At 41.7% G+C, this 20,632-nt stretch overlaps 1 protein-coding gene, 1 long non-coding RNA gene and 2 other non-coding genes across 5 annotated transcripts; 1 reads left to right on the top strand and 3 right to left on the bottom strand.

The window, feature by feature from the left end:
- Positions 1-1,932: 1,932 nt before the first annotated feature.
- Positions 1,933-17,041, top strand: LOC132144802 (CTP synthase 1). Its single transcript, XM_059555369.1, has 18 exons — positions 1,933-2,115; positions 2,615-2,785; positions 3,436-3,536; positions 7,229-7,345; positions 7,450-7,533; positions 9,137-9,217; positions 9,435-9,586; positions 13,817-13,949; positions 14,324-14,412; positions 14,528-14,622; positions 14,705-14,767; positions 14,855-14,898; positions 14,996-15,092; positions 15,168-15,223; positions 16,131-16,227; positions 16,476-16,620; positions 16,739-16,834; positions 16,909-17,041. The coding sequence occupies exons 1-17, from the start codon at positions 1,950-1,952 to the stop codon at positions 16,821-16,823; spliced, it is 1,776 nt and encodes a 591-aa protein (XP_059411352.1). The 5' UTR covers positions 1,933-1,949; the 3' UTR covers positions 16,824-16,834; positions 16,909-17,041.
- A 603-nt stretch (positions 17,042-17,644) lies between these two features.
- Positions 17,645-18,608, bottom strand: LOC132144801 (uncharacterized). Of its 2 annotated transcripts, none has more exons than XR_009434409.1 (3): positions 18,323-18,608; positions 17,951-18,148; positions 17,645-17,773 (listed from the first exon to the last, which is right to left on the bottom strand). It is a non-coding gene; the product is annotated as an uncharacterized LOC132144801 (long non-coding RNA). The 2 variants fall into 2 exon arrangements; XR_009434410.1 differs by having other exon boundaries at positions 17,645-17,770.
- LOC132146152 (small nucleolar RNA SNORD99) lies at positions 17,844-17,913 on the bottom strand. The gene has a single exon (XR_009434891.1). It is a non-coding gene; the product is annotated as a small nucleolar RNA SNORD99 (small nucleolar RNA).
- Positions 18,471-18,606, bottom strand: LOC132146130 (small nucleolar RNA SNORA16B/SNORA16A family). The gene has a single exon (XR_009434872.1). It is a non-coding gene; the product is annotated as a small nucleolar RNA SNORA16B/SNORA16A family (small nucleolar RNA).
- Positions 18,609-20,632: the final 2,024 nt, after the last annotated feature.

Below are 20,632 nucleotides of genomic sequence, written 5' to 3'. Positions count from 1 at the left end.
ATCTGGAGCTGCTGCCCAAAAGCTTGTGGAGGTACAGGTGCTGCAGACGGTGAGCGTGATTTCACCAAGTACAACATGTTCCTGGATCAACATCCTTGTTGATCCTGGAACAACATTCCAATCAACCAATCAGAATTGAGATATAACTTTTCAAGAAATATCTGTTTTAGGCTTAAAATCAGGGTTAGGTGCTTCTACACTCTTGTTAATCAGCCATAATTTGCCACGGGCAAGAATGACATCGCCTTTGTCAAAGAGAGTGAAAGACCTCAGGGTCTCAACTGGACTGCTAGCTTCAGCTGATGGGAAGCAAATATACTGCGCTCGTGTCCATTTTAGATGTTACTACAGTGTTGCCAACTCTGCGGTTTTCCTGTGGAATTTTTACCATGGGACCCCCTCTAAACGTGGTTAGTTCAGGCTAGTTTTGAGCAGCAGTTTGAGTGGCAGGTAACGTTATTATTGCTAACATCAGCTGAAAAATACATTGGCATCATCTGTATTAAAGTGACAATAATCACTTAATACGACGTTTAAGGGAATAATAGCCTGGGCATCCATGGAGCGCCACACTACTGACTTTGTTCTCTCTCACAGGACTCATGTGTGTGTAGTGTAGGTGATGTAAAAGAGGAAAGCAGGCATTTGGACCAAAGCACTGTGAGGCAAGGGAGGGGGATACCCAAAATGTCTCTAAACCTAAAACACATTTTTGCCCCTTTTGTGTTGTTTTACTACTTACACAGTTATTTAAAGTATAACACATTGTTATTTACAATACACAGGATGGTTTTTAATCCTATTTTTAGGAGGGACAAGTTGACAAACCTCTCCATCCCATTTTGTGGTCCATGGTCACATATACTTTATATAGGCCTACAATGTAATGCTATATTCTTGTATTTATTTAATTTTTTCTGTAATTATGTTAATCTCAGAAACCGGAAGTCAACCAGTTAGGTTATTAAACGTCATCGTAATTAATATCCATCATAATTTCGCAACTCTGGCGCCCTAAGTAAGTCTGTTTCGATTTACGAAACGCGCCTCCGGCTCTCCGTACGTGTTCCGCTACTGGAGCAGCACGTGTGATGTGAACACGTTTATTATCGCAACAGGTTTTGTGCTGTAGAGATCGCTTTAGATCTGTCGCGTCAAAAGTCAAGTTTCCAAAAATTTAGTCTTCAGTTCGTCTGGTAAGTTGAGCTTTGTTGTGAAGTACGCGGTGACTTGAGACAACACAACAGGATAGAAAACAAAGCCCGCTTTTTCTTTATTCAACGATAATCTTTGGGACTGTAGCCACTTTAGGTGTGTAACAAAAATGTTCCTATTGTTTACACATGGTAACGTTACATGTCGCCAGCGTGAATATAAAGATAACTGAATCTGAACTCTGTTCCTTCTCTTTGTGTGGTAGCTTGGTATAGTAACGAACTTTTGTCACCAAATAATAAATCAAAGCTACAAAACAAAACGCTCTAAAGCTTTTTTGCAGTAATTGAAAGCGATCCATTGTTAGTATTTTTTAGAAATAACTTGTTTAGAAAATATGGTTCTCATTGTGCCATGATGGATCGAGTAAGATTCACATCTCATGGAAATGATCGGCTCTAAATGTGACTCATGCGTGCATTGAATCCTTAGGACATGTTCATCAACAATGTGATTCGCTATAAACGTCTGACAATATGTGATGTTTGGTGATGATTTGATATCTAGTCTACATCTTTCACAGATCTGCTTGTTTGATCAGGGAGTTGATATTTTCTCATCACTGTGTGTGAAATGTTTGCTCGTGACGTGGAGTTTGGCCAAGAGAGATTGCACTTAGGAGGAATTGATCTTCATTAAATGATGATGAAACCCTGAAAACAAGAGCAGACACAGTGTAACCTGGTTTCATTGAATCCTGTCTTGTTGCTTGTCCAGCTTGTATCCAGGGCAGTATGAAGTATATTCTGGTGACCGGTGGCGTGATCTCAGGCATCGGGAAAGGCATTATAGCCAGCAGCGTGGGAACCATCCTCAAGTCCTGCGGCCTGCACGTCACAGCCATCAAGATCGACCCCTACATCAACATCGACGCAGGGACCTTCTCGCCATATGAGCATGGTAACCTCATGCAATGAATCACATCTGCTTGATAGAAGCAGGCATCACTATGCATTATTTGAACCAAACCCAGACAATATGTATTCGACTTGGACTAGTAACTCGCATGCCTCTTAGATTTATAAGCTGGTCAGGCTGAATATTTGCTAAAAATATAAATATGTGGTAGTGTTGGGTGATACCGTCAGCCGGTGAGATTGCATTTTTAATGCTGATTTAATTATTTAGAGTGAACCAACTCCAGAGTAAGACTAAAAATCAGCCTAATGCTAGTGTAATCTATTAACTACACATCTTTTAATATCATGACAGCAAGCTAAAACCTCCTCAAAACATCTTAGCGACCAGATTGCAAAACAACACTACCACCTTAGCATCACAACCACTCACTACTTCAGAAAATGTAAAAATATATAACAGTTATCAAATGTAATAATTATTTCTATGGGTGGTAGTTGAGTTGTGTGGCCTGTGTGTGAATGTGATGTGTCTTGTGTAGGTGAGGTGTTTGTTCTGGATGATGGGGGAGAGGTGGATCTCGATCTGGGCAACTATGAGCGTTTTCTGGACATCAGGCTCACTAAAGACAACAACCTGACCACCGGAAAGATCTACCAGTCTGTCATCAACAAAGAGCGCAGGGGAGATTACCTGGGCAAAACCGTACAGGGTGAGGAGGTCGTCTCATGTTAATGTGTCTTACATTCTAAACGGCCTATTTTAGGATGAGTTCACATTAGGGCTGCACAGTTAATTGAAATTAAATCACAAAGGCAATAAATCAGGATTAGGCAGAAGCTGCGATTGTCATGTGTATCTTTCAATGAAACACAGTTCTGTGATCAGCAGTAAATCTCCATCTGAAGATTCTCACGCTCAAAATCCAAATATGCCCTGAAGAAGAAATCCAGGAAATGCAGCTGAAGTAGTAAATGCTGCTCAATCTGAAAGCAGGTGATGGGAGATTTACTAATTGCAGAACCGGCTTTACTGACTAAGTGTGCATGACAATCGCGATTAATGACGTTTGATTAATTGTGCAGCCCTAGTTCACACTTCAACTTGATTCTTTTGGTCGGTGCCAAAATAAGAATATTATACATTTAGTTCTGGATTGCTTAGCATTCATACTGAACATTGAATATAAAAATACAGAACAAAAGGCCTAAGGTCACAGATTGATCGGACTGCTTTTGTGGCGTGTATATTTTGCACAGAACTAACATCCCAGATGATGCTGTATGCTGGACTACCTGCATTTATAGACCTGGCATGTCTGTGATCTCTACATGTTAATCACAGTATGTTCACTTGTTCCAGTGGTACCACACATAACTGATGCTATTCAGGAGTGGGTGATGCGTCAAGCTAAAGTTCCTGTGGATGATGACCATGTTGAGCCCCAGGTTTGCGTCATTGAGGTGAGGAGAAGAGCTGTGCTGCATTTCTCGAAAGCATCAAACGTTGTTCTTGGAGACCACTGGTTGATAGGGATGGGTGATATCTGATAATGTGTGATATACCGGTAAAAATTCACCCTACGATAAGAATTCGTCTTCCCGCGATAATTACAATTAAGTCTACCTGTTGATATGTTGACATGCTGGAAGGTGGACTTGAAAATTAGTTAAGTTCACCGTTAAACGAGGAGCTTCCTCTACAATCTGGAACTGGTTTGGTTAGGGCTATAATATTACAGTGCGACAAAAATCAGTCTAAGCTTTGAATAAATGTACTACAGTATAGGGCTGTGCGATAAATTGTGGTAAATCGCAATGATTTCACATTACACATATTATGTAAAAGCTGTGATGTTCATGAGTGCGTCTTGTCAGTGAAGCACAGTTCTGTGATCGGTAGTAAATCTCCATCTGAATGGCAGAGGTATATACTGTATATACAGAGGTGTATAACTATTAAACTGTACAATAAAGGATATCTTGATTAGAGTTGTTCTGATTCCGATACTAGTATCGGAAATATCACCGATACAACAACAAATTCTGGCATTGGCGAGTACATGAACCCATATACCGATCCGATACCATTTTCTTAAACAAGACCTAGTTATGCCCGCTAGCTTTGCCTAACCGCTGCACGGTTCTTCTTCGCTGCTCAGAATGCATTGCAAACACAGGAAGTTGTGCTGTGTTGCCACAAGCAACCCCTGTTTAGAGCAGCGAAGAAGAAATGAAAACGCGTTAGCAGCACTGATCTATATATGACTGGATCGCTCATCGCTTTCTAAACTGCCAACAGACAGTGAAGCCGCTTCAATATTACAGATCAGTGGTTAGCAGTATGTCTGCTGTTTAGCAGTATTTCAGACTGGACCAACCAGACAGTAAAACGGCGACTAGGGCCACAAGTACTGCCACTTCACTACCAAGACGGTGCTGAAAATTAAAAAATGTGATGATACCAGCATCTCTGTAGAACCGGTAGTAAGTTACCGACTCCGGAGTATATTCGGTCCCCGCAGCTGCGTTCAGTCGTTTCAGTGTTAGTCTAAGTGCAGGGCTCCAGACTTTAGCCGAATATATACTAGTGTCTGTGAATATTAAACTGCAAAATATTATTTAAATAATTACTCCTGCAAATTCTACATCTCTGTGGGTGACGGGCGCAGATGCGCGGGAGCTCGCTGTTTTGTAGTCTCTGCCGTGTGTCACTATATGAGGACACGAACGCATAAACCGTCACTTCATGAGAATTTACTGTTTCATTTGAGAAAACTGTTCGGTTTAACGTGAGTAAATTGACAATATATTAAGCTACTGTTGTAGCCTACAGTAGATTTAGCTATGTCTCTATGTAGTCATAATACGTCTCTATTAATAATAATAATTATGCCCAGACGGTTGCTTGTTTTTTACTTGTTTTGTTGTAAAGAGATTATCTGATTAATATATAATTTTTTTATTATTTTTTGTTTTTTATTATTATTATTATTCCTAGACTTATTTTAGTTTGCGGTGATTTTTGATTTCGATTTTTGGCTGCATTTGAAGTTCTTTTTGCTTAAGAAAATAAATAATATTACTGTCAAATTCATGTCAGATAATAAAAATACTGTAATAAATACAGTAGTTCACCATGTATTTGTTCATGTTTTAAGGGATAAGTCTGAAGCACACCATAAAATAATTCTAGCAATTTACACAGGGCTAGTAGTATATACAGCTGTATATACAGATACACACCCAGGTATCGGATCAGTACTCGGTATCGGCCGATACCCTGAGCCCAGGTATCGGAATAGGTATCGGAAAGAGAAAAGGGGTATCGGAACATCTCTAATCTTGATTAGCATTGCATTCTAAATATACTTTATCCTTATAAAATACCCAATATTGCTTGATATTGTTGCAGTTGTATGTTTCTTTTCAAGGTTCCTCAATTAAAATGTATTCAGCTACAGCGATAACTGGGTTTCCTGGAGCGTGGTCAGTGCTATTACTGCTATGATGCATATTTGGAGTTTCTGCGCAAGGGCGCCCTCTAGCTTCCAGTATGAATTAAACTGTCGTCATATTACATGTGTACTGCTCACAACACCCTATTTTGGGTAAGAATTAGTGGTGGGAATAGATTAATTTTTTTAATCTATATTAATCTCACTGTGATCTTGGAATTAATCTAGATTAAAATGGTTCATTCGAATTCTGCCGGAGGCATTCAGAATATGTGTGTTACCCAAGTAAAATTGACAAACAGTAAGTCTTTGAGAAGGGGTTTATCAAGCTAGGTGGTGCATTAGAAAAGGGGCTCATCTCCTGTTTCCAAAATGCATCACAAAGTGCTTGAAAAAGTGGGCCCTGTTTGAATTTGTTTAATTTGTATGTTCGTTTATTTTTATTTATTTGTGCCATTTACACAATGTTTAAGTTTTTATCAAGTTTGTAGGTGTCAAGGTACAGAAACCAAATAATTAAATGTAAAATAGCACTGGATAGTCTTCAATGTAAAAATGAAATATACAATCAAACCTACATTTATTCAGACACCTTCAGCATTTCTCACATTACAGTTTTGCTATATATATATATATCAAAAATTATATCTGGTGTCTGAATAACTTTTGGTTTGATTGTTAAAACTACAAAGTAATTCAGTCAAGAGCATTGAGTGATTTTCATTTTCTTGGATTAACATTACAGCAGCCAGTAGCTAAATTAGGCGCGGTCACTTTAGGAGACGATGAATGCATCCCATTTTTTTCCTCAACTGTTTACTTTCACTTAAGAAATAACTGACCGTTTTTTCTAGCATAATTTCCAAGGTGGATATTTTGACACATTTTGTATGTATTTTTCGGCACAAGAGTAAAAATAAGCAAATTCGATGTTCTCAAGTGTTTTGAGACGCCTTTCTCTGCATGAGCCCTGAACACCAGAATACCGCGAGTACTGAATTGGGCTCTTTTTGTTTGTTCAAACTGCGATTTGTATTTGTTCGTTCAGGTGCAGGAGGGACTTCGAGGAGAACTTCACAGAAGAGAGCTCGGTTCAGTGTCGCTGTCCGTGATACGCGGCTCTCTCTCTCTCTCTCTCTGCACCAAACACAGCGCGCGAGTGACCAGCTACTCTGTTCAGCTTTTCCGCGTCTTGTTTTTGGACGCTTTGTTTAAATCGACAAGCGGTAAGGCTTAAAAACACGTGAAAAAGATAAGCTTTCGTGACAATGTGCAGCAGTGGCCCGTCAACTGTCCTGAGCATCTTTTTAGGCTGGCCTCAGCCAGTCGGTTATATAAAATATCAAGGTCATCATAGCTTAGTATAGACCCAGCTCCCAACCCAACTTTGAGAATAGATTAACGGTGATATTTTTTTAGCGCCCGCTAAGAGTCTCACGTTAACGCCGATAACGGCCAACCAAAAGATAGTACTTTTCTCTAAAGAAACTGAATTCCCTTTGTTATCATCATTGATAATGTTATCGCAAATAAATACTGAAATGACTGATATATTTTTAAGCCCGTATCGGCCATCCCTATTGTTAGATCTACTTAGGCTTACGATGCTTTTGGGGAACGCAGCACTGGACACTTCATTTGATAAAACGCATGTTTGAACATGTTTCTGATGATTGAGGTGTTGATGTGTTTTTGCAGTTGGGTGGTACGGTCGGAGATATAGAGAGCATGCCTTTCATCGAGGCCTTCAGACAGTTCCAGTTTAAAGTGAAGAGAGAGAATTTCTGCAATATTCACGTCAGTATGGTACCACAGGTCAGTTGGTCACATTTCCACACACAGAGCAGTGCATTAGACCATATGTCATCGAGTGTATCATGGTTATGTGAGTGACGAACTGTCTCATCCGTGATGTCCAGCCCAGCGCTACAGGAGAGCAGAAGACCAAACCCACGCAGAACAGTGTGAGGGAGCTCAGAGGCCTGGGACTGTCACCTGACCTGGTGAGTCCAGCTGCAGAGAGCACGTCTGCATGCAGTATGTTTTCTTTCTTTTTTAAATTTTTTTTTCATAGTGAATGAATTTAGAGATGACTTCTCAGAGAGGGCTTTTTATGTCTGTCTTGTGTCTGCTCTCTAAAACCCTGTAAAAGAAGTTAAAGGTCTTATGTTTTAGCACAGTCAAAAAAAATTATATTTAGGAAACATGCAATTTCACAAACTTGTTTCTCCAGAAAACAACACCAAAGCTGGTTATTCTACTTAGAATTTTGTGACCATGTCTGTTTCTGTGTGACTCCACCCACTGCCAGTTTACCCAGTAGGATGTTATCACCTCGGGTTGCCAGTTATCGGAAAACAGAGTATAGTGTCCATTGTTTCTAACACATCTCTATGACTAGAGAAATTTTAAAGGGGTCATGTTTTAAAAATTTTATTTTAATGTGTTCTTGAGGTTTACTTTAGTGATGCGTGGGTCGTCTCATAACCCGCGGACCCCGCAGGTCGGGTTGGGACGGTTAAAGGAATAGACACTTTATTTGCACTGCGTATTTGGACGGGTCATTAAAAACAAAATTTTAAAAATCCATGCATGTTGCCTGCAATTCCCTATAGCCTTTATTAAATATTTGTAATATAAATTTTCATATTTTATTAGGTTCTTTGATAAGATTTCAATACAAAGGTCTACGTAGCAACGCAACTTGTGTGATGTCCCGCGGGTCGGGAAAATACATTTTTGATTGGCTAATGTCATTGCATAGAAACAGTATCCCTGACCCCTCACTACATATTGCATGTTTTTTTCAACATAATCAAAATAAAACCGTAATTTCCAGACCAAGCATTATGAAATAATTTACTTCCAGTTTGTGATGCAGCTGCACTCAGTCAACAAATGTTCAGTGTGATCAAGACTCAGCCAATAGCGATTGAAGACCAGTGGGCGGGGCCTGTGTCGACATGTTGCTATGAAGGTGGTGTTTCTGCAAAAGACTGTGCCTGTGTGATGTCATCTTGCACCTCAGCTCCAAAACGAACTCTTTGTATTAAGCATACAAAAACCTCTTTTGTATCATGACCTATTTAAAACTAAAATAAAATACTTCCAAATTCACAATCTTGCAACCCGTTTGAACATGAGAGCGGGAGAAACTACTTTCTCCCAATATTTTGAATTCGGGCTGCAGTACCCATTTCAGCCACTAGCTGTCAATAAATGACACGCTGCCTCTTTAAATGTTTTTATTCATGTTCCCTTTTAAAGTAGCACATCTACAGATATCAGAGGAACATTTTTGTAACAAAATTACCACGTTTTATTATTATTATTATTATTTTGTTTAATTTTTTTGCATAAGGACTGTTACTTTTGTGTATGTGAAAGTTACAAGTTTAGCTTTTTTAAATCTCAAAATATTGTCATTAAAAACTAATCAAACCAGGCCACATTCATCTGTATTGAGGTTCAAATGATGGATTCATAAATATTCAAAATAAAGATAAAGTATGTTGGGATTTTTGTTTATAAATTGTGAGTGGGTCGTGTCCACAACAATGATAATGTCCCAGAGCTTTAAGTGTTGTTTTGTTCTTGCTCTTGCAGATAATGTGTCGCTGCTCCACTCCACTTGATAACTCCGTGAAAGAGAAGATATCCATGTTCTGTCACGTGGAGCCTGAACAGGTTAGTCTGGATCCCCTGTCTCATAACAGTTGAACATTCACTGTAGCGTAATTATCAAGAACATTTTGGAAAAGCAGGTGAAACCATGCCAATATGTGTCTGAAGGTTATTGGGTCGCGTTCACTGATATTGGATGCATGCAGTCTTTAACTTTTTGCATGAAATGTGCATTGTGTGTATGCACAGTTATTAAATGAAAGGTTGGTGTTCTCTACAGGTGATCTGCGTACACGATGTGTCGTCCATCTACAGAGTGCCACTGCTCTTAGAAGACCAGGGCGTTGTGGGATACTTCTGTCGCAGACTGAACCTGCCCATTGAAACCAGACCCAGGAAAATGCTGGCGAAGTGGAAAGAGATGTCAGACAGGCTAGTACAAACTGAAAACATAAAACCCGATTCAGTATCAGTTCATACTTTAAAGGTGCATTAGAAGATCTTGGAAAATGCTAACTAGCACTGAACGTGAACTTCCCACTCTCCCTGCAGTCGTCCAAAGCCACGCCCCCTGAACGCATTTACACTCAAGACCACAATACTAGAGATAACATTACTACAACAGGCTACATCAGTGGTTCCCAATTTCAGCCCATGTTCCAAAGTGAAATAAACACTCAGACCGAGCGTTCTGATTGGACGAACATTTCTTGGTCTTATGCCTTCCACAGAATATGAGAGTTTGGTTCCAAAACAATTGAAAATGTTGCCTCTGAACTGGGTCAGTACTAATCTTATCTACAGGCACTGGACTAAAAATAGATTCATCAGTCATCGCCTCCAAAATAAATTCAATGGGTCATCTTGTGAATGCTATAAATTTAATTATAGCAATAAAATAAAATTTCATCATGAACAATATCACATTAGACAACAGAAATTCAAAATGATATTTCACTTACGTTCAACTTACAAAAGTGCACTCATCTTTGCCTTGTTACGTTCATTTAGTTGACCAGTGCTATGTGCTTTATAGGGATGTAATGGTATGAAAATATCTTATCATGATTATAGTGACCAAAATGATCACGGTTAACAGTATTATCACGGTATTGTTATAATGTGCTGGGAGTGTTAAAGTACATGCACATAAATCACTTCAAGTTTATATTTAAAAATCAACAAACAACAAATAAAATGACTTTTTGTTTACATAATCACTAAAACAATAACATTACAAATGATGTCCAGATTTTAAATGACAACTTGACTGATAGCAGTTTAATAGCATTCAAGATTGAGATATCTAATCTAAATGTTCAAATTAAACTTTGAAAAAGTTTAATACATAGGTAAACCTCACATTTCAGCCTCTAAATGTTAACACACCTGATTCAGATCATCAGCTCCAGGCTTGAACCGTTCACATTGACATAGTCCCTACACAGTGTTCATTGCTACCTACTCTGTTGAAGTTTACCTGGAATTGAGAACCGCTGCTTTAGGTAAGCTATTACATGGAGCAAAGATGAAAACAAATAGTTTCAGAAGACAGTCAAAAGCTTCAGAGGTACATTCATATCATTAGTTAATTCATATATTCATTTAATGCATCTGAATAATTTCCTTCTGAAAGCACCTGATGGAGATTTTCTGGTGCTATTAATCACAGAATTTTTTCTTTACTGACAAGAAAGAAAGTAGTGTTTGGTAACTTACAATCACATGCGATTTATCGTGCAGCCCTTGTTTGTTGATCACAAAGTAGATGAGGAAAACTAGGATGCCAGTGTATTCAAAGAGTTTACGCCATTACTGTCTAAAGTGTGTGGACTGGTGCGCTGTGATTGGTTGTTACCGTTCATAGTGAGTGGAATAGTGCACTGTGATTGGTTGAGAGGATACATAGCATTCTGCAAAAAAGGGAGACTATGGTTTGTCACAGTTTTGGAAAAAAAGGGAGAAAACATGACCTAATAAATCTGCGAATATCGCATTTTGCATAAAATTAAAAATTGCTTTTTCAATACCCACCAGATACAATATTGATTTTGGAGGAAACTATATATATATATATATATATATATATATATATATATTAGGGCTGCACGATATTGGGAAAAAATGACATTGCGATATTGTATTTTTCTGCGATATATATTGCAATATTTTTTTCTTACAAACAAAAATGGGGTGAGCACACTTACATTCTCATTTTAAATGATTTAAACATCGACACCATCGTGTCATTGATTCATCTGTGGGAGGGAGAGAGCAAGACAGCGCTAGTGTTGTTTGAAAACGGCTCGCTCTCTCTCGGTCTCTCTCTCTCAATTCAATTCATATTGCTTTATTGGCATGACATACAAAGGTACATATTGCCAAAGCATTGTACATAGCAGAATGGAAACAAACAAAACAAAAATACATATATATTCATAAGAAAAAAAAATTCATGCAAAATAAATCCATATACATTTCTATAAACATTGATGGTACTTCTAATGTACTCTCTCCCTGTCTCTCTCGCGCGCGCTCTCTCTCCCTGTCTCTCTCGTGCGCGCTTTCTCTCCCTGTCTCTCTCTCCCTGTGTCTCTCGCGCGCGCGCGCGCTCTCTCTCCCTGTGTCTCTCGCGCGCGCGCGCGCTCTCTCTCCCTGTGTCTCTCGCGCGCGCGCGCGCTCTCTCTCCCTGTGTCTCTCGCGCGCGCGCTCTCTCTCCCTGTGTCGCGCGCGCGCGCGCTCTCCCTGTGTCTCTCGCGCGCGCGCTCTCTCTCCCTGTGTCTCTCGCGCGCGCGCGCGCTCTCTCTCCCTGTGTCTCTCGCGCGCGCGCTCTCTCTCCCTGTGTCTCTCGCGCGCGCGCTCTCTCTCCCTGTGTCTCTCGCGCGCGCGCGCTCTCTCTCCCTGTGTCTCTCGCGCGCGCGCTCTCTCTCTCCCTGTGTCTCTCGCGCGCTCTCTCTCTCCCTGTCTCTCTCGCGCGCTCTCTCTCTCCCTGTCTCTCTCGCGCGCTTTCTCTCCCTGTCTCTCTCTCCCTGTCTCTCTCGCGCGCGCTTTCTCTCCCTGTCTCTCTCTCCCTGTCTCTCTCGCGCGCGCTCTCTCTCCCTGTCTCTCTCGCGTGCGCTTTCTCTCCCTGTCTCTCTCCCTGTGTCTCTCGCGCACGCGCGCTCTCTCTCTCCCTGTGTCTCTCGCGCGCGCGCGCTCTCTCTCTCCCTGTGTCTCTCGCGCGCGCTTTCTCTCCCTGTCTCTCTCGCGCGCGCTCTCTCTCCCTGTCTCTCTCGCGCGCGCTCTCTCTCCCTGTCTCTCTCTCCCTGTGTCTCTCGCGCACGCGCGTGCTCTCTCTCCCTGTGTCTCTCGCGCGCGCGCTCTCTCTCCCTGTGTCTCTCGCGCGCTCTCTCTCTCTCCCTGTGTCTCTCTCGCGCGCGCTCTCTCTCTCCCTGTGTCTCTCTCGCGCGCGCGCTCTCTCTCTCCCTGTGTCTCTCTCGCGCGCGCTCTCTCTCTCTCCCTGTGTCTCTCTCGCGCGCGCTCTCTCTCTCTCCCTGTGTCTCTCTCGCGCGCTCTCTCTCCCTGTGTCTCTCGCGCGCGTGCGCGCTCTCTCTCCCTCTCCCTGTGTCTCACTCGCGCGCGCGCTCTCTCTCCCTCTCCCTGTGTCTCTCTCGCGCGCGCGCGCTCGCTCTCTCTCCCTCCCTCTCCCTGTGTCTCTCTCTCGCGCGCGCGCTCTCTCTCCCTGTGTCTCTCTCTCGCGCGCGCTCTCTCTCCCTGTGTCTCTCTCGCGCGCTCTCTCTCTCTCCCCGTCTCTTTCCCTGTTTCTCGCGCGCGCTGTCTCTCCCGCGCTCTCTCTCTCTCTGTCTCCGTCTCTCTCCCTGTCTCTCGCGCGCTCTCTCTCCCTGTCTCTCGCGCGCTCTCTCTCCCTGTCTCTCGCGCGCTCTCTCTCCCGCGCTCTCTCTCCCTGTCTCTCGCGCGCTCTCTCTGTCTCTCTCGCGCTCTCTCTGTCTCTCTCGCGCTCTCTCTGTCTCTCTCGCGCTCTCTCTGTCTCTCTCGCGCTCTCTCTGTCTCTCTCGCGCTCTCTCTGTCTCTCTCGCGCTCTCTCTCTCTCTCTCTCTCTCTCTCTCTCTCGCGCTCTCTCTCTCTCTCTAACGCGCTCTCGCGCGCTCTCTCTCTGTCTCTCTCGCGCTCCCTCTCTCTCTGCCCTGTTAAACTTGCATGTGGTTTTCAGTCCTGTCAATTATAAACTTTCACTCTATGATGGTTAAGCTGTGCAATTAATCCGCGAATCACATTCGTCAAGGGCAGGGGAGTAGCTGGCCCGTACAGTTAATGAATAACGGATCAACTACGACAGCCTACATCGCACATCCTGCGATGTGACTATCGTGGATTCGTACATCGCGATATCGATGCTTAAACGACACATCGTGCAGCCCTAATATATATATATATATATGCATTTAGACTACTTTAATGATTGCAATCGGGATGTTAAGAGACTTTCAACCAGCATAACAAAAAAAGTTTCTGAAGACAATCACCTATTGCACCTTTAATACTAAGCTATCATAGATTATGTAGCACAAGATAATCCAGGTTTTTGGGGATTTGTTTCATATTTTGATAAGGACAAAAAAGGCTCTTTTTTTTAATGTTATCTGCACTGTGTATGTGTGATAGGTCAGACAGGCTGTTGGAGCAATGCTGCATTGCTCTGGTGGGGAAATACACCAAGTTTTCAGACTCGTATGCCTCCGTGATCAAAGCCCTGGAGCATTCCGCTCTCGCCATCAGCCACAAACTAGAGGTTAAGGTGAGTGAAACCTTTAACACGGCCAGATGAGATTGATTTAGCAGAATTAACTAATTCTACCTCTTTAGAATACTTCATCTTTTAATTCTCAGTATGCATTTGTATTAGTTCTGGCAAAATTAGCGTGTTAATGCTTGCAATTAATTTTTCCAGTTTAACAGTGTTAAAAAGGAGTAATTAAGTTAACGCAGGGGCGGGGCTAGGGTTGGCCACCCACACTCACAACTGATGCTCCTGTCTCTTTGTTTGACCAGATTTGCATTTATTTAGACACGCAATGTCTTTAAAAAAAAAAGAGAGGGAGAGAGAAAATCCAATTTTTTAAGTTTATTTTATTGAATCTTTATCTCTAATTCTTTCTTAATTTTCTACAGTACATTGACTCTGCAGATTTGGAGGCCTGTACGTTACAGGACGAACCTGTGAAGTACCACGAGGCCTGGCAGAAGCTCTGCAGTGCTGAGTGAGTAATGACACCTAAAACATACATCGCTCATGCATCAGATCTGTGCTGCTTGGTGAAAGCCTGCTGTCCTGAGGGAGGTCTGCTAATATTACCTCTGGTCTCGTGTCCTCAGTGGTATTTTAGTGCCTGGAGGGTTTGGAGTACGAGGGACGGAGGGCAAGATTCAAGCCATCAGCTGGGCCAGGAAACAGAAGAAGCCGTTCCTCGGTAGTCCCTCATTAAAATGCATTAACACTCAATGTTCTGCAGCAGCTGTGAATGTAACCCGTCTGGGACGTTCATCTTCCAGGTGTGTGTTTGGGGATGCAGCTGGCTGTGTGTGAATTTGCTAGGAGCATGTTGGATTGGAAAGGTACATTTTTTTTTTTTTCCTAAGAAAGTGTACTGAATGTTTAACAAGCAGCATTATTGAACAAAGTGTGCCTCCTGTTTTTCCTAGATGCCAACTCCACAGAGTTCGATTCGGAGACTAAACATCCTGTGGTGAGTGTGGGCTGTAGTTTAGATGTGGACTTCTGCTCTGTTTCGTCATCAGGAGCAGATGTAATGGTTCTCCTGTGTTTGATTGGTCCCATCGCAGGTGATTGACATGCCAGAGCACAATCCAGGGCAGATGGGAGGAACGATGCGGCTGGGGCAACGGAGAACCATTTTCAAAACCAAAAACAGTATTCTTAGTAAGTGTATAATACTGCACCAGTAATACAACACAGAACTTATTTAAACACATTCTCTCTCTCTCTCTCTCACAGGAAAACTTTATGGAGATGTAGATTATATTGAGGAAAGACACAGACATCGCTTTGAGGTACATCTCTTCTTTGAATTTATATGACAGTTAGGGCTGTCAAATTTTTTTTTTGGAATTTGGAATATTTTCAAATTTAAAAATAAAAATCCACATTGGAAGATCTTGTTTACGTCCAAACTGAAACCAAACCGTTGACACAGAACATATTCTGCACATTTCTAGAGGGACATCTATCACCGTTGCACTCTCGTCTCACACAACAGAGCCGCATGTTTAGAAAGCCGTGTAAAATTAATTCTTAATTAATTATGCCTTTAAATATGAATGTAATTTGAATTTTGATCATATTTAAGTACAGAATTTGAATTGAGTTTTTCTGCTATTTTGACGGCCCTAATGACAGTATAATGTGTTTTGACTGGGATTGGTTGAATATGCTGAATTTGTCATGATTTCGGTGGTTGTATAAATGAATCATCTTAACTTATATTTTAATTGCCTTATATTTGACCATTTTTCCAAAGTGCATGTCGTTATCAGACTTTTTCGATAATTTCACAGTTCTTCCTTGTCTCTTGAGAATGAAAAGGTTGATATATTGATGTTGTCCTCTTCAAATATGTTGTCATTTGTGGTAAATCCGTTCATTTCTTAGAAAGACAGTTTCAGTCAATCATCTGATGAGTTAACTGTGTCTCTCAGACAGTCCTCAGTCTCTGTGAGGCATTTGCTCGTTATAGTTGAACACATTTCTCTGTGAACAGCTGTGCTTTCAGGTATCACCCAAATCTGGGTGAAAGGCCTTTGTGAAAACGAATACAATCCATTTGTCTGCTTAAATCAGTCTGTTCATCAGTCGAATTGCTAAACACCAGGCATATCAAGTGAAAATGGGATCAAACCGATTCAAATTAGCTGATGTAAACCTATCTTTTACAGAGTATTTCTTCTACTGTCTGTGCAGGTGAACCCAGAGCTGAAGCAGCATTTTGAGGAGAAGGGCTTTCGTTTCGTGGGTCAGGACGTGGAGGGCGAGAGGATGGAGGTCATCGAGCTGGACGGTACGTAACTCGCTCAAGATCAACTCAAATGCAGACTATTTTGAAAGCATGTTTCTTTCCTTCAACATGTATGTGCTGATGTGAGAGCCTCGGTGACAATGAAAATTCAGCTCTAAAAGACAATAGTAAACCGTTTTGATTATTAATGTAATTAATTTCTGTGGTCATTTGACAACAAGGACTCGGTAAACCATGCTTCTCTTGTGTACTCCATCAGTTTGACGGTCAGATCTCTGTTGTGGTTGCAGATCACCCGTATTTTGCTGGTGTCCAGTATCACCCAGAGTTCACCTCCAGACCCATTAAGCCGTCTCCGCCGTACTTGGGCCTGCTGCTGGCCGCGGCCGGGAGACTCCCAGGACATCTTCAGGAGGGCTGTCGGCTCTCACCGCGGTATGAATGGCGGCTCTTTCTTGAACACAGACCTCTGACAATGTCTTTTATAATGTAGCATTATGGTGACAGCTGTCAGAACCTTGTTTGATGAGTTTGCATTGTTTTCTGTCGACAGAGAAACGTACAGCGACCGGAGCGACAGCAGTTCTCCAGACTCTGAGATCGCAGACTTCAAGCTACGCTCACTCGCTCAGGAATGAACCACTTCATGGTACGGTACAGAATGACTGCATCTGTATACGGTGTGACTTCAGATGAGCTTCAGTCTATTCTTGTGTCTTTCAGGGCCTGCTTTCTGAAAAGGATGTGCTGCTGAAATGCAGTTTAAATCGTCCAGTTTCAAGGGAACCGGATTTGATGTGAACACTGGCAGCTCCATTTGTATTGAACTCATTTTCTGTCATTTCCACAAGTTTGTGTACAAATTTGTTCTGGAACAACTAGAGGTCATCTGTTCACTGAAAGGGGTCCTATTATGCTCTTTCAAAGTCTTGATTTTGTTTTGGGGGTGTACTGTGACAGCACTTGATTCCTGGTCTCTAAATGTCCACCTGCTGTGAGCTTAAGTTGTAAATATTGCATTAAAATCAAAATAAATTTGAGCATGATCTAAACCCTGGATGATTGGAACCACTCCAAGCAAGTGTCGTCTCATTCGATATTTGAGGCCACAAATCCTGGAAAATACACAATAAGTGAAATTGGATTGGCCTCTGCAGATTTTATGCTGAAACCGCAACATTACGGACTAAAGTTTAGAGTATAATAGCATCTCTTTGAAACGGTTATTTTAAGATGTGGGTTCTGTGATTTTTTTTTCACTCTTAAGGTTAGAATTTTGCATTGGTTTTAAACTTTACATTTTTTGCAATACAAGTCATCAAAACTGTGTTCAAGTCAATAGTTTGCATTAAACCCAACATTGCCCGAAGTAGCAATAGGACAGTTTATTCAAAAGCTGAATGCCTTTTACAGGACAGGTAAGAATTTAAAGAGTAAAAACGAGTCAATTCCAGTAGCATGTGGTTAACATGTCTTTATTTTACAGAGCTGATCCAACAGATAACAGCAGATATGAAAGACCAAGCCACACTTTGGGATCAGGTTTCTCTTGCACCACTCAGAACTTCCCCTTGCTGGACAGGAGCTGCTGAAGACACACACAAAGAAAGGGTTACCATTAGTCATAAGACCGCACACAGACAACTCAAACTGACGAGCACTGATCTCAGTCCCATATCCGCAGGTTTCATCCAGCAGTCACCAATAAAATATTCATCCTTGATCAGAAATCTCTGTACTTCGTACAAAGCTGACAGCAACATACCTGCACTAGCTCCAGTCCTACAGCCATCAGCACCTGTAAGAGAGAGACTTCAGACAGAAGTCACCATGCAAGACCCCTCCAGCGGTCTGGAGAGGGACCACAGCCCCCAGCCCGTCACAGTCCGTCCATTGATGCACAGATTCTCAGGAAACGTGCCACACTACAGATGCTGAACTCACACGACAGAAGTCTTCTCACCTGAGGCAGACACACAACATTGAAGCCAAAGACATACCAATGAAACACCACGAATAAGAGAAGTTAAGTTTGGCTCAGGAGCGTTTAGGAGTGTCATAATAGAGCTGCTCTCAGAGAGGGCAAGTTTGTCATCACAGCCTGCACTGAAACGACAAACCTTAAACTGATACTAACCTCTTACAGGGTCACTCGGACCATCTCAAGCAGTATTTTGATGATGGGACGCATTTATAGTCAGCTCATATTGCAATCACACGACCTGCAAAGAGGGACGGTTAACGTCAGACAGGGCTACTTAAAGACACCCCCGTTAAGACGAGTGTGTTGTCCTTTCCCTGAATGTTGCTGGGACAGCTACAGGTGAACTGTACAGCGACCGTCGGTGAAAGGGTTGCTGTCGGCTCCTGTTTGACCGGACCAGTTATAGAGGAACGGGAACGACTTCGATCAGGGCCACGACTTACACAAGAGCACATTTATATGGTGTTACGTCCTGTGACGTAGACTTGCCGTTGTATTGTGCTGGTGAATGTGTTCACTTTTTCTTTTATCTCTCTCTCTCTCTTTCATGCAGCACTCCAAATCATCTGCAGCTGATCTTAATTAGCAGGAGCGTGGCTTTTCTGCTGGCAGCGTTTATAAAGCAGCAAAGAGACTGTGATCGAGAGGAATCCCTCTCCATCTATCCCAGACAGAGTTGTGTGAACTGTTGTTGAAAAGAGAACTTATGTGGTGAAACCTGTTGTCTGAGTACAAGCATTTAGACTGTGTGAGTTTGAATGTTTAAACCGTGTAGGGAGACGGGCGCCAATTTATTTGGATTATCCATCTCTAAACTTTTCTCCTGTTTATGTATTGTTAGTCAGGGAGAGAGGTAAGATGACTGTCTTTATTTTTCTTTTCTTTTGTTAGGTAATTTATCTGGGTTTAAACTTTAGAAATCCCTTGTTTTGTTTGTTATTTTGGCCTGGCCCTCTCCTGACGATTTGGTTATTTAAACTTGTTTTGTTTGTTTGTTGATCATTTGTTTGCTTTATAAATATTTGGATACTTTTTATTTAAATAAAAGAAACGTTTAGTAAGCGTATTTTTCTTCAGTTTTCTTTTGTTTGTGTGAATCAAAAGGGTGCTGTGTAGCCTTCTGGATCTAACTCTGTGAGAGGTATTTAGAACTGGGATAGATGGAAAGGAGTTTTCTCACATTTATATATTTGTTACAACACTTGTTACTCCCCTTGAAACCCCTTAGACCAAAAAAAAGGGGGAACGTAACAATTTACGTTTCCCCCCCACGTTTCAGCCCAAATGTGCCCGTTCACTGTAACGTTACACAGTTCAGAGTGAATCAGTAACGTTACCTCTGCAGTAGAGATGCGGGGAACCACGTGGGTGACCCGAGACTCATCACGACACACACCTGGTCAGAAAAACACCGGATATCAGGAGACTTGGCGAATTCACAGTAGAAACAGCGTTACAGATACAAGCCTAAGGTAGACGCATCTTAAACTAACAATAGCGTGTTTAAAAGGAGGCAAAATGTCTTAAGGCTACAGGCTGAACTCCTTGATACATCGAGCATATTTCCACGTTATATACAGAAGAAATCTCGACCGGTTGAACAAATAAGTACAAACAAAACTGATAATATCTTTTGGAAACTGTGAGCAACGTTGCATTCGCTCACAAAACCAAAAGAACGCATTCAGATCCCTTAGAAATGTTTGGAAGTTACGTTTACATTTTTTAATATCTAAAAACTTGAAGGCTACACGTTGTTACACACTACATCCCGCTTAATGCTAAACATTCATCCTGCGCTGACTGCCTGTAATTCACCAATTAACTAGTGGTGTAACATTAAAACAAACTGGTGGTGGAAACTAGCTCCTAAAACACGTCTCACGAGCTTCGCTGTTTCAGGATTGTGTTAAACTTACCTTCTCTGAGAGAGCGGGCCGAAGGAGGAGGAAGGCAATGTGAAGCGTGGTTTTATACAGCGAAACGTAACGCTGATTGGTCAACGGGCTCATCGCTGATTGGTTGAATGAGATGACTGGGTCGCAACGCTTAATGGGATTTGTAGTTCTGATTTGTAGAATGTAGTTCTGGGATTTTTCTAACATATCGGATGTATATTTGATGGTGTCTGATGACTTTCTTGTATTTATTCAACTGAAAATTATTTTTTTTCAATGCGAAATATATCTGTAATAAACACACTTGTACATACGTTGAAATGATAAAGTAATGATCACGCTGCTGTTGTTAAACCCGTGTTCTGACTTGCTTTTACACATTTGCTGGAAATTATAACCGTTAGATTCCAATAAATTAAACAGTAAAAAAAAACTTGATTATGTAATGGCTAATTCCATCTGTCCACAGATTTTGCCATACACGAATAGCTGGAAAATTCTGTGATCAGGATTAGTGGGATATTGGTCAGCTGATTAAGATAAACCCATTGAGCGCTTTATCTCC

The sequence above is a fragment of the Carassius carassius genome, chromosome 8 (assembly GCF_963082965.1).
Source record: "Carassius carassius chromosome 8, fCarCar2.1, whole genome shotgun sequence".
Taxonomy (NCBI): domain Eukaryota; kingdom Metazoa; phylum Chordata; class Actinopteri; order Cypriniformes; family Cyprinidae; genus Carassius; species Carassius carassius.
This window is presented reverse-complemented; position numbering and strand designations above follow the sequence as displayed.

What these genes read in the sequence shown, in the direction of transcription:
- LOC132144802 (XM_059555369.1), top strand. Translation starts at nt 1,950, where the DNA reads ATGAAGTATATTCTGGTGACCGGTGGCGTGATCTCAGGCATCGGGAAA. An exon ending in CGGAGACTAAACATCCTGTG is followed by an intron (nt 14,899 to 14,995) that starts GTGAGTGTGGGC and finishes GTCCCATCGCAG; the next exon opens with GTGATTGACATGCCAGAGCA. An exon ending in AACCAAAAACAGTATTCTTA is followed by an intron (nt 15,093 to 15,167) that starts GTAAGTGTATAA and finishes TCTCTCTCACAG; the next exon opens with GAAAACTTTATGGAGATGTA.